This window comes from Gossypium arboreum, chromosome 2 (assembly GCF_025698485.1).
Source record: "Gossypium arboreum isolate Shixiya-1 chromosome 2, ASM2569848v2, whole genome shotgun sequence".
Classification (NCBI taxonomy): Eukaryota; Viridiplantae; Streptophyta; class Magnoliopsida; order Malvales; family Malvaceae; genus Gossypium; species Gossypium arboreum.
The window spans coordinates 3,296,276-3,309,460 of NC_069071.1; the positions used below are offsets into that span (position 1 = coordinate 3,296,276).

Genomic DNA, 13,185 nt, shown 5'->3' on the forward strand with positions numbered 1-13,185 from the left:
AATTTTGAATATTAAAAAATAAATTGATTAAAATAATTTTTTCCTTTTTGTACACTTCAATAAAAGCTACAAAATGGTCGAAATAATTAATTTATTAAAAAAGAGAATTAAAATGAAAATTAAATGTCAAGTTCCATCAAAATTATTATGAATATGATAGAGGTGTATCACATAATAAATATTCCATTCAGAAAAAAAAAGGGGGGGGACGTGGAAGAAAAGTGAGCATTGAGGGAGGCATCATGACCGTCAATTTGGATTCTGATTAAAACGAAATCAAAGATACCAAATTACCAACGGTGATCCTTATAGGAAAAGCCACGCTACAGTAATACCGGTAGTATACTATAACCATATCATATTTCAGTTATATTATTCTTTTATTATCATTCATGAAATATTAATTATTCTTTAGTAATTTGATTAAAGTAATTTTAATATTTATCCTAAAAATTTATCTAAAACGAATTTTATAAACGTTCAAATAAAATAGTGAAAATCACAGATTTAGAATATAGACGTATTTTTAAAAATAACATACAATAAATAATGAAACGTATAGACCTTTCTCTCTGGGGGTAGGAAAATCATGATCGGCATAACGGACCTAAAACTATAGAATTTGGGTGTGAGTCTTTTGTCGAAATGAAGTGACTATTTACTTTTCTATTTTTATATTTATATATAGTATTACCGGCCAAAACAAAACGAAGTAAATATTTTTTTTTTGTTTTACACCCCGTAACTCTTTCTCAACCAAGTTTGAGCAGAATAGCAGAGCAAGTACAAGTATTAGTAGCATAGAAAAATTACGCTCATCGTCGTAATAACACATGAAATATATATAATATTAAAATTTAAAAAAATTAAACATGTCAAATTAACAATAATAAATACACTACAATTGTTATCGAGATATATTAAAATCGAAAAGTATAAAAATTAGTATTAATATGACGAAGATACTAAATTATATATATTAAAATAACATAATATATTTTAAACTTTAAAATATATATATATTATAATTTTTTAATTAAATTGAGGCTAGATTATCGTGACATAACTTAATTTAGAGCTTAAATAATATATATTTAGGGCAACTTAATTTTTTAAAAAATTGACAAACACAGCGCAGCCACAGCCGCCATTTCCACTTCCATCCTTTTAGTGATGATTAATAATAGAAAATTATAATTTATTATTATATTTTTCCCCAATTATTTCGGTATCCATTTTTAACTTTTTTTAATCTTACTAATAATAAAAGAGCGAAAAAAAAATACTATATTTATAAAAACAGACAAAAAGAGAAAGGGACTTTCAAAAGCACTGAAATAAATAAAATAAAAATTTAAACCCAGAAGAGAAAATGAAAGGTCTGGGGATTCTAAAGATAAGTCTTTTCCTTTTCCTTTTTAAAAAATAAAAAATTTAAAAAAAAAAATCTCCTTTTTAAAGGAAGCTTCAAAGTTCAAACCATTTGTTTCAATGGCAATGAACTTCTCAGTATTTTTCTCTGTGAAAGAACCTTTGAAAAAACAAAAAGCTTAAAGAAAAAAAATATATAAAACCCCTTTTTTTTGTTCTTTATTTTTCTTGTTTATGACGTTATTCACCTAAATTTTCTAAATTTTGAAGAAAACTGGGTTTTTCAGTTTTCACCTATATAAACAAACCCTTTCTCTCCTTTCCTCCATTCATCTTCACTGATCAAAATAAAAAACCCCGTTTCCATTTTCCCACTTTACAATACATATACATATAGATATTTACATACATATAGATATATATATATATATAATATAGTGAAAGAAAAATGGGAGAAGATGAGTGTTATATAGTGGTGAGAGAGTATGATCCAAGCAGAGATATAACAAGTGTTGAAGAAGTAGAAAAAAGATGTGAAGTTGGTCCCAGTAGCGGCAAACTTTCTCTCTTTACCGACCTCTTAGGTGACCCTATTTGCCGGGTCCGCCATTCCCCTGCTTTTCTCATGCTGGTACAATTCTACACATTGTTTTTTTTTTTTCCTTCTTTTGTCTCGTTTTCTTTTCTTTTTTTTTCTCACTGATTTTGGTTTTTGTTTTTTTTTTCTCGGGTACCAAACAGGTTGCTGAATTGAGCTCGACCAAAGAAATCGTCGGTATGATTCGAGGCTGCATAAAAACCGTCACATGCGGCAAAAAGTTCTCCCGAAATAGTAAAAACAATGATCCCATCGCAACGAAGCTCGTCCCTGTTTATACTAAACTCGCTTACATTTTAGGCCTTCGTGTTTCACCTTCCCACCGGTAATTTTTTTATTATTTCTTATTGAAACAATGAAAATCAATGGCGATCGATGAATATTTATGTGATTTTAATTTTGGGTTTTTTCTTTTTTGCAGGAGAATGGGGATAGGGTTAAAGCTAGTGGTTACAATGGAAGACTGGTTCACTCGAAACGGGGCCGAATATTCATATATAGCTACGGAGAACGATAACCGAGCTTCCATTAATCTGTTTACCGATAAATGTGGTTACTCCAGGTTCCGTACGCCGGCCATTTTGGTTAACCCGGTGTTCGCTCATCGACTCACTGTTTCAAACCAAGTTACCGTGATCGAACTTTCCCTTTCCGACGCCGAGTTGTTGTACCGTCGCCGTTTCTCCACCGTGGAGTTCTTCCCTCGCGACATTGACTCGGTGCTTAATAACAGACTCAATTTAGGAACGTTCTTGGCTGTGCCACGTGGATTTTACACTCGAGAATCATGGTCCGGGTCGGATAAATTTTTATCCGACCCGCCAGAATCGTGGGCGGTATTAAGCGTTTGGAATTGTAAAGACGTGTTCAGGTTGGAAGTTCGTGGCGTGTCGAGGACGAGGAAGACGTTGGCCAAAACGACGAGGGTGGTGGACAAGTTGTTGCCGTTCTTGAGATTACCGTCGATACCGGAAGTGTTTCGTCCGTTCGGTTTTCACTTTTTGTACGGTCTTGGCGGGGAAGGACCACGCGCGGCTAAGTTCGTTAACGCCTTGTGTGCTCACGCTCATAACTTGGCGAAAGAAAAGGGGTGTAGTGTGGTGGCGACTGAGGTGGCGAAACATGAGCCGTTGAAAGACGGGGTCCCACATTGGAAACGATTATCGTGCGACCATGATTTGTGGTGCATCAAACGGCTTGGGGAAGACTATAGTGACGGGTCTGTCGGTGACTGGACTAAATCACCCCCTGAACTTTCCTTATTTGTAGACCCCAGAGAATTCTAAAGTCTTAACAAAAAAAAAAAAGAGTAAAAATAATAATTTTATTTTTTAGATATTGACCAAAGATAAAAAGGAATAAAAAGATATGGGTTTTTGGTGTAAATCTTTGGGTCCTTTTTATTTTTTTAATTCTAAATCTAGCCTTTTAAGATCATGTTGTAGACAAACCAACCCTTAGGTTTTATTTTTTATTTTTTAGGGAATATTTCTTAATTTTTTAATTTACTTTTCAATGTTTTTTAAAGATGAAAATAGGGATGAATAATCATGTGTAATTAGAATATCCTTCCAACGTCAACACTCTAAACTTATAATGAAATAAATTTATATATTAACAAATTTGACACCAATATTTATAAATTTTGTCACTATGGCTCTCCATTTTGATTTTGTTTGTTTTGAATGGAAAAGTTGACTAAACTATTACAAGTTTAATGGCATTGAAATGACAGCATGCATGGTAGTTTACATTAAGGATGATATCGAACTGATCGTAATTTAATTAAATCTCAAAATTGTACATGAATTTTTATTCAATGTGCAATATTATACATGGAGTTTTATTCTGTACAATTTTATGCATTAAATTTTGATTTGATTCAAGTTTTACAAACTACTAATACAATTGATGACATAGCAACATTTTACGTTTAAATCTAGTATAAAATTAAACTAATACATTTATTCTTTCAAATGCATAAAAAATCAAAATTAAAATTTTATGTGTACATTTGAATCACAATTAAATTTTCATTTGTATAATTGCTTACGAAGAAGCTTCTCTGTCCCTTTCGTAAAACCTGATTCCAAGGACCATCTTCAAACATCAAGTATCAGAGTCTCATATGGCGGATTAGTCCACCACCGGTCCTTCTCCACTGCATCAATAGCAAGAGAAGGCACCTCCTCTAACAGATAAGTTGTTTCTCCTTTGTGAATACCTTCCGTAGCTATGATATGAGCAACTCCATTCCCCTTTCCCAATGCATGTACAAAAACACATCTCCTATAGTTTGCACTTAATGATTTTGAGTCCATAATGTACACACTAATTACCGACCCATCTTGATTATTTACATAAATTCTCTTCACCAATATAAGAGCATCGCCTTCAATCACCGCCTCCAGAAAACCCAGATTGAGACCCATTTGGGCCGCCTGAAAACATGCAAGCGCCTCCGCAGCAAAATCCGAAGGTTTGTGGTTGTTTATTATCATTCTAGAATCTAGATCCCAAAACAATGCCCTCTAAGTTTCTAATCACAACCCCTGTAAATGATCTCTTTGTAAAGCTTTGAAAGGAAACGTCGTAGTTTATCTTGACTGACGGGCATTCTCTATCTTTCAGACTCTACTCTCCGAACAAGTAATTTCTCATTAATGACATTGAGTTCACGAATGTAGTAGTTAATCATATTAATTTTCTCCTGAGCTGTCTGTATAACCCCTTCATGAAGTGCTTTGTTTCTTGCTGTCCATAGTGTACAAATTGCACAAAGCCACAATCCTGCAATGATAATTTAAGATGGTTTTAAAAATAAATGCCAGCCAATCATTATAATCAAAACCTGAGACCTCCTAGGACCATTGTAAATTTAATTTGGGGTAATATACAAAAATAGTCACTTTTGTTTGGCTTAGGTTACATTTTAGTCACTTATGTTTAAAATGTTACGTTTTAGTCACTTATGTTATTATTTTGTTACGAAGTGATCATTCCACCGTTAAGTTCGGTTATCTCTTTAACGGTAATCCTAGGTGGCAGTCCAATTAGATTTTAGGTGCCAACTTGGATTTCTAAATGGAATGAAAATAGATTTTTAATTAAAAATTTTAATTAATTAAAATTTTCAAACTTAAACCTTAACTAAAAGAACTGTTCATCTCCTCTTTTTAATATTTCTTCTGTCTCTTACTTTTTTCAATGTTTTTTTTTATTTGACTGGAAAAACTATTATTAATATTAAAATAGTTGAAATCGGGAATAAGAAAGAATAATTTGGAATACCCACAAAGAGATTGTGAACATATAAGTTGATTCAGATCAGAAAAAATTTGATTGAGAAACTAATTATTCAAGAACTGTGAAAGAACTAGAAAATATAATAATTAGGAACAAGAACAATGAAAGTAACAACCCTTTTTTGAAAATTTTAAAATTAGCTTGAATGAAACATGTTTATGAAAACATGTTTCTAGTTGTATTTTATGGGATGTTACTAATGCAAAATAAAATACATGTTTACAAACAATTTCAAAAAGTAGAAGAAAATATCAAGAATTTTAATTTAGGTTTTTCATTAAACAGTAAAAAATCTAGTTTTTTGTTTTTTAGTATTGAATAAAAGAGATAGAGAAATGCAGAAGACATACCTGAAACCTCCATTGAATCCATCTATATGAAGCAGTAATTTTGATTTCAACTATTTTGATCTTAATAATAGTTTTTCCAATCAAATGAGAAAAAAAAACCCATTGAAAAAAAGAAGAGATGGAAGAAAATAAAAAAGAGGAGATGAACAGTTTTTTTAGTTAAGATTTAGGTTTAAAAATTTTAATTAATTAAATTTTTTAATTAAAAATCTATTTTCATCTTATTTAGAAATCCAAGTTGGCACTTAAAATCTAGTTGGACTGCCAATCCTACCGTTAGAGAGATAACGGAACTTAACGGTAGAGTGATCACTTCGTAACAAAATAATAACATAAGTGACTAAAATATAATATTCTAAAGATAAGTGACTAAAATGTAACCTGAGGCAAATAAAAGTGATTATTTTTATAGATTACCCATTTAATTTGTGCCACACTCCTTTCCAGTGAAACAATCCCAGAAAGTATGCTCCAAGTTTTCATGTCCACTCAGAGCATCTGCGGTAAATTTATTTTGACAAAAGAAATTTTGCATGAATTATTTTTAAATTTATCGTTTTTTTTTTTTTGGAAATTTTACAAAATACATGTGAACTATTACCCGTATGATAAAAATCAATAAAATTAAAATAATAGAAAAAGATAAACATTAAGGATAAAATTTATCATCCAACCAAAAATATTTGACTTTTTTAGTCGTAAATTATTCATTCATTTTTGTTTAGATAGGGAAATAAAGCTTTGAACACATGCTTTAGATAGGGCACCCTACTCTATCTTTTACATTCATTCATTCATCCATCTTTTTATTTTTGGTTTACAATTAATTAGTTCCTTAGTATCTTTCTAATTAAGGGTTTGGTGGGATTTCAATGGCAAAAATGCCATAATTGGCAACTTTCTGTGGGTGAACTTTGGTATTGTTGCTGGATTCTTCCTATTCTAATTAAGGCTTTTGCACGAGGAATATAGGTGAGTTTTCGATAATCACATTTTGAAAAATCTTAACACGATAATATATCTTTCAATCACGTTAAATATATGTATCGAGAATTTTAATTTATATTTGTACTTTATCAAAATACAGTAAAAGTATTATAGAGGCTTCTACATTTGTCTACTTAAAATTGATAAATTAATTCTTATATATCAAATCAAAAAATAAATTAGTAATTCTGTTAAAAATTTTATTCATTTCTACCATTAAAAATTGATCTATGTACATCGACATGAGGTACACATGACACTATTTAATTATTCTGTCAATCATGTTAATTTTAACAGCACGAATAAATTAAATTTTTAACAGATAATTTATAGAGACCTAGGAGAGCACACCTTCGAGCAGTTCTCCGATTATCAACTGACTTCTTTAAACTCTCAGCACTACCGTGTGAATCTCTTATGTTTTTCCTTAGTTTATTACATTGATTTTGGACGGTAAGATGTGAAATTGAAATTGATATTGATGGGATAGGATAAGATAGGATTGTGGCACAAATGATATTAAATTTGATGTGCTTTATTTTGTTTTCATATTTTTGAAGTGGTTTTTTTTTTGTATAACAATGGGCCATGTAAGAGGGTTCTATAGGATTTGTGATTTGTCCTAATCCTTTTTCTTTTTGTTCTTAAAAAAAGACAAAACATAAATTGCAATCATCATCATTGCAAGAATTAATTCATATGGTTTTGGAACTATTATAATAACTATTTATTTATATTTTCACCATCATAATTTTTTATTTCATCGGATTTTTACAAATTATTAATACGGTTAATATTATATATTTTATGTGTTTATATTATATATAAAAATAATTATATTTTGCTCGTATAAAAATAATTTGATATATTTTTTCTTTAAATATGTTTGATTAAATCAAAACTAAAATTTTATACGTATGTTTTGAATTAAATTAAAGTTTACGTATCAAATTATATATTAAATCAAAATTTATATATAATTTTAATATTTATTTTATTTTTTATTTTTATTACATTTTTCATTGGGTCACGGGATTTTGCACCAACGATTTATTTATGACTGTAAAGGGTGATTGGTAGGAAGTGGTCGGTCATTCAAAAGATTTTTTATTTTTATTTTTTTTAAGATATAAATTAGATTTTACATAATTTATAAAATGTCTGAACACATAATTTGGTACACGAGTTTTACATTTTTGTAATATGGTATTTGTGTTTTATGGTCAAATAACAGAAGTTATACATTGACGGTGTTAAATTTTTAGTATTTATTTCAAATTTTAGAGTCAATTTGATGAAAGTTCATAATTAACGATAATATTAGCAATTAATTTTCATCAAATCAATCCTAAAATCCTAATTAAATCACATCCATTGAATTATATTGAACAAATTAAACCCGAAATCAAACAAATTCAAAATTAACACTAAATTTCTTCTATTAACAAAATCATGAAAAATTCAAGCATAATAATATTAACAATTATCTTTAATAAAATTTAAACCTAAATTTTAATAAAAAAATTATTAACTTGCTCAAAAAATTAACTCTCATTTTATTATCTACATCGGTTGTATAGTTAGTTTCAAACCATACGTTTCATTGTTATGTTACTCTTTTTTTTAAACAATCTCATTATAAGTTATGGTCATATCTACTCTTGTTGACACGATACCTAAAATTACTCATAGTCCCTCCCCAACACCCATAAATAGGAATATAATGCGCTTCAGTGCACTCGAACCCATGCGCTTATCTAGATTGCTTATATAGAAATCAACATTTCAACAATTATATGCATGAAATTAACAAAATTGAATAATCCAACAATTTATATGCAACAAATTAATAAAAATAAATAACCCAAAGGCAAAGAGAGGAATTCAATATCGGAGTGCCTAAATAAAATTTTAGAATCAGGGAGGGGACAATGGTAGAAATTTTGTCTAAAAGAAGTTGAAATTGAATTATGAACAACTAAAAAGGACTAAAATTGTTATTAGTCAATTTAACCAAAGTGAGCCAAGGACCTTATCCACTTCCCCTAGCTATGCCTACAAGTTTAACAACATATAGACTAACTTGTTAATTTTTACAAGGTAGAAAGACGAAATTATTAAAAAAAAACAATATTTATTATAAAATTATTACTGTAAGAAATAAATATTCATGTGATGTGATGTAATAAATTTTATAATGATGGTAAAGAAAGCACCAACCAGCAAAAAAAAAGCCATGACTTGACTAAAATATTGTGACCGTCCTTTAAATTAAAGAAGGGTTATTTTTATTTATAAAGTTGTATACCATTTTTATTTTTTGTTTTAAGTGCTTTTGGTCGATTTAAGTATTTTTAATCGATTGAATCTTAATTCGATTAGTATAGATATTGTTGTTAATATAGAGAGATGTGAATTGAGTATATTGAAACGTATTATCTTCTTATTTATAAATTTGAAGAAAATTTATGAATAATTTTAAACATTATACCAAAAATAATAGATACGATTAAAATATATGAATTTTTTTTCTCTTAAAAGCTAAGGTAAAAAAAAGCATATGGGCAACATCACTTTATATTTTGTCAATGAAAAGTGTGATAAATCCAATCATTTTTCATTAATAAAGCTAATTTGGTTGTATAAAAGTTAAAGCTAATTTGGTTTATTAAGCATTATTCATGCAATAAAAGCATCAATAAGAACTTTTTATTATTTATTATTATTTTAAGTTGATGTCGATACAAATAGGAAATTTTGAAAATAAATATAAAAAAAACTTCTAAATTAAAAGGATAAATTGCTATTAAGAGTATTAATTCAATTTGACATTACAATTGATTAATGCAACAAATTATTTTTATTATTAATATTGTTTGAGTCGGTGATTGGGTCGAGAACCGATTTAGGTATTGATCTAATAAGAGATAAAAGAAAAATAGTTACTTGTGAACAGATATAAACCGATTGAACCAATTTCTTTTATAATTTTTTTATTTTTAATTAATTATTTACTTAAAATTAATAATTTGACCAATTCAACCGTATAATTTATAAACATTGATTATTGTTGTATGAATGCTAATCTGGGAATCATGCAAAGCAAGCATATGTATTTGGGCTAGAAAGCTAGACCAATGTGGCTTGTAAAACCCTTTTAGGGCCTTTAAAGTTTAGTGGGATCAAAATTAGGTTGTCAAAATGAAAGTGTAATTTTAATTTTGTAATTTTATATATAAATATTATTTTGATTTGATTTTCACAAATCAATAATATAATTATTTTATATTAACATGTTGTATTCATAAATAATTATATTTATTCAATATAAAAATAAATTGATGTATTTTTTTTTTAAATATATATAATTGAATCAAAATTAGAGTTTCATGTATATATTTAAATTACAATCACAGTTTATGTGTATAACTTGCACTAAATCAAAGTTCATGCATCAAATTGCACATTAGATCAAAGTTCATGTAACACCCTCTTACCCAACCCGATCGTCAAGTCTGAGTTACAGAATGCTACTCTAGTTATCAGAGCATCAATTATCAAATAAACATTCAATTTATGATATTATACACATACATACAAGCAACACAAACATATAATGTGATATATAAATAATTCTGAGACTTATACAGGCTTAAAAATGTTCTTATATTAGTTCACTTTCGAATTAGGACCAAACTGTAAGGTTTTAAATATTTGGATCGACGTCGTGACTTCGCCATGTCCTCGTCACGACATGGCCAGCCATCATAGTATGTCACATTGTGATGACATGCCTGTGCTCGTCACGACGTCACTTTTAATGATGACAACTTCGCAACGTCAAAAGTTCGAAGCCGCGACATTTTCCCTGTTTTTGGAAAAAAATACATATTTGGTACCTAATTCATGAGTTATAAACCATTTTTGTATAAATATTCAATCAACATTGTACACAATAAACTTGTTAAACCATTTCCATGATAACCAAATTCAAGTACAAAAGTACCTAAATCAACCATTCGAGATTACACTATCCAAGCATCCATCATTCAAGCTTATTTACTTCTCGATAAATTAAACATATTCAAAACACTACCATATTTAATTCCTACCTTCAACATGCAATTTTAGACTAAGTATTTTTAATTCCTACCTTCAACATGCAATTTTAGACTAAGTATTTGCTAAATTTGATATGAACTAGCCAAATCAATCTATAACAGCCCGATTTCGGGCTTAGTCGGAACAGTGGTTTCGGGACCAAAAATCCAAGGTTGAGAAATTATTTTTATTATTACTATGGTGTCATAGTATGATTATATGAGTGTATAAAAATTTTGGTGAATTAATTTTAGCGTTTGTAAGCTTAATTGCGAAAAAGGACTAAATCGCATAAAAGGTAAAAGTTTTATTTTACTTGATAGATATACCAAATTGCTAGAGAACCATAATTGGAGGTGTTTAAAGAGCAATTAGACCCCTTAAAGAGGCAAGGTCGGCCATAGGGACAAGAAAAATCAATTGGTCAAATGGTTAGGTGAGTTAATGACTTAATTTTGTTTAGAAATAAAATAAAGAGAAAAATGTTGTCATCTTTTTACTCTTCTTTCTTCCACCGATTTTTTCTCCAAGAAATATCCATAGGAGCTTGAAAATTTCATCCATTTATTCCTCTCTCAAGTAAGTGATTTAGATGGTTATTTTTGATAATTTCGGTACTTTTAGAACCCTTGTAGTATGAGCTATCTATTCAGGGGACTATTTTGCAAAATGTTTGATAGTCTAGGGAATTTTCATGAAATTATTTATTATGTTTGCTGAGTTTTTATGGAAGAAAATGAATTTTAGTTGTTTAATAAAAAAAACTTTTGTGAAATGATGTTTATGAAAAGGACTAGTTTGTAGTAATTGTAAAATAGATAGTAATATTGTGAAATAATGGAAATTTTGGATTTCTGTAAGAGTAAAAAGGGTTTGGCTAGGCTTAAGGCATGAGGAAATTTGATAAAAATTGATTTTCGAGCCTAAGAGTGAAATGGTCATTTTGTGAAAGTCTAGGGGCAAAATAGTCATTTTGCCAAAAACGTGAATTTATGATTGCCTAAATTTATTTAGAGGTTAAATGAGGGAATTTTTATTATTTTAGATCAAGAAATACAAAATCTGAACCTAGACCAGGGGAATGCCAAGCAAGTAGATTAAATCGACTAGTCGCCTACGTTTTGTAATCCGAGGTAAGTTGTATGTTAATAATGCAACTATATTGTTATGATGTGTGATTGAATTGATATTGCATAAATTATTTTGATTGTGAATATGAGTATGGATGTTGAGAAATTAATGTAATAAAGACTCCTGGTTGAACATTAGGAATAGATTTGGATATTTATGCCATGACATTGGATGATATGTGTGCTAGTGTAAGACATGTTTGAGACATGCGTCAGCCACATTACGAGAGCCAGTGTAAGACATGTCTGGGAGATGAATCGGCATTGAGACGAGAGCTAGTGTAAGACATGTCTGGGACATGCATCAGCCTCGAGATATACAAGCTAGTGTAAGACCTGTTTGGGACATGGCGTCAGCTTGTTGTGTGTCAGTGTAAAACCTGTCTAGGACATGGCATCGGCATTGAGATGAGAGCCAGTGTAAGACCTTTTTGGGACACGGCATCGGCCTCGATATATGAAAGTCAGTGTAAAACTTGTCTGGGACATGGCATCGATTTTAATGTGCTAGCTAGTGTAAGACCATGTCTAGGACATGGCGTTGGCATTTTATCCTATGTTTTGGGCTATCAAATATCCTGTAATATTCCAAATAGTTCAACAAGAGATTTATTATTTATATCAAAATTAGAGAACTTATGACCATGTGGTGAGTGGTACAGGTACTTAAATGAGAATTATGAAATACGAGCTTTATTTACGTTGTATGTTTAGTAAGGGAGGAAAATGAGTAAGTTATACCTATGACTACTTGTGTATTTTACACGAATTATGTAATGTGAGTTCAAACCAATGTTGTATGATTGGTGAGAAACAAATATGAGCAAGTAGTGTTTATGAATCCTTACTTTCATGTGCAAATCGAGATATGTTGAGAGTCTAATCCCTTATGGTATCTTGTAGTTATTTCATTATTTACATGCGACTTACTAAGCTTTGTGCTTACTTCTCTTCCTTTCCATTTCCTTTTAGTGCCACCAAGTTAGTCCGTGGATCAGAGAACGAGGCCTTGTTCTCACTATCATTTGAAGCACTTGGTATAGTTAGTTTTTTTATTTTGATTATGGCATGTTCAGGATCTTGTCTTTAAGTTTTGTGTCATTGTTAATTGGCCAAATGTGTTGCCTTGGGGTGAAACCCCTTTATTTTGTATAAGACCATGGATAATGGCTAATACTATCATGATTTATATACAAATGATGATGATTTCATAGATGAGTAGATTGCATGACTAATCAAGTACTTGTTAGGTTGTTAACGTGTAATGTAGTTGTATTAGATATCTTGTTGTGGTTGAATTGACTTTGTATTGCTATGTGGCTTGGTGGTATGAGTTGTTTTG

The 13,185-nt window shown here is 29.8% G+C and overlaps 1 protein-coding gene across 1 annotated transcript; it reads left to right on the top strand.

The window, feature by feature from the left end:
* The first annotated feature begins 1,435 nt into the window (after positions 1 to 1,435).
* LOC108469250 (probable N-acetyltransferase HLS1) lies at positions 1,436 to 3,372 on the top strand. The gene is made up of 3 exons (XM_017770140.2): positions 1,436 to 2,002; positions 2,113 to 2,294; positions 2,391 to 3,372. The coding sequence occupies exons 1-3, from the start codon at positions 1,820 to 1,822 to the stop codon at positions 3,253 to 3,255; spliced, it is 1,230 nt and encodes a 409-aa protein (XP_017625629.1). The 5' UTR covers positions 1,436 to 1,819; the 3' UTR covers positions 3,256 to 3,372.
* The last annotated feature ends 9,813 nt before the right edge of the window (positions 3,373 to 13,185 follow it).

Bases quoted from the DNA above. Each gene is read 5' to 3' on its own strand.
- LOC108469250 (XM_017770140.2), top strand. From the start codon at position 1,820: ATGGGAGAAGATGAGTGTTATATAGTGGTGAGAGAGTATGATCCAAGC. The intron at 2,003-2,112 runs GTACAATTCTAC...GGTACCAAACAG, and splicing joins CCCCTGCTTTTCTCATGCTG to GTTGCTGAATTGAGCTCGAC. The intron at 2,295-2,390 runs GTAATTTTTTTA...TCTTTTTTGCAG, and splicing joins CGTGTTTCACCTTCCCACCG to GAGAATGGGGATAGGGTTAA.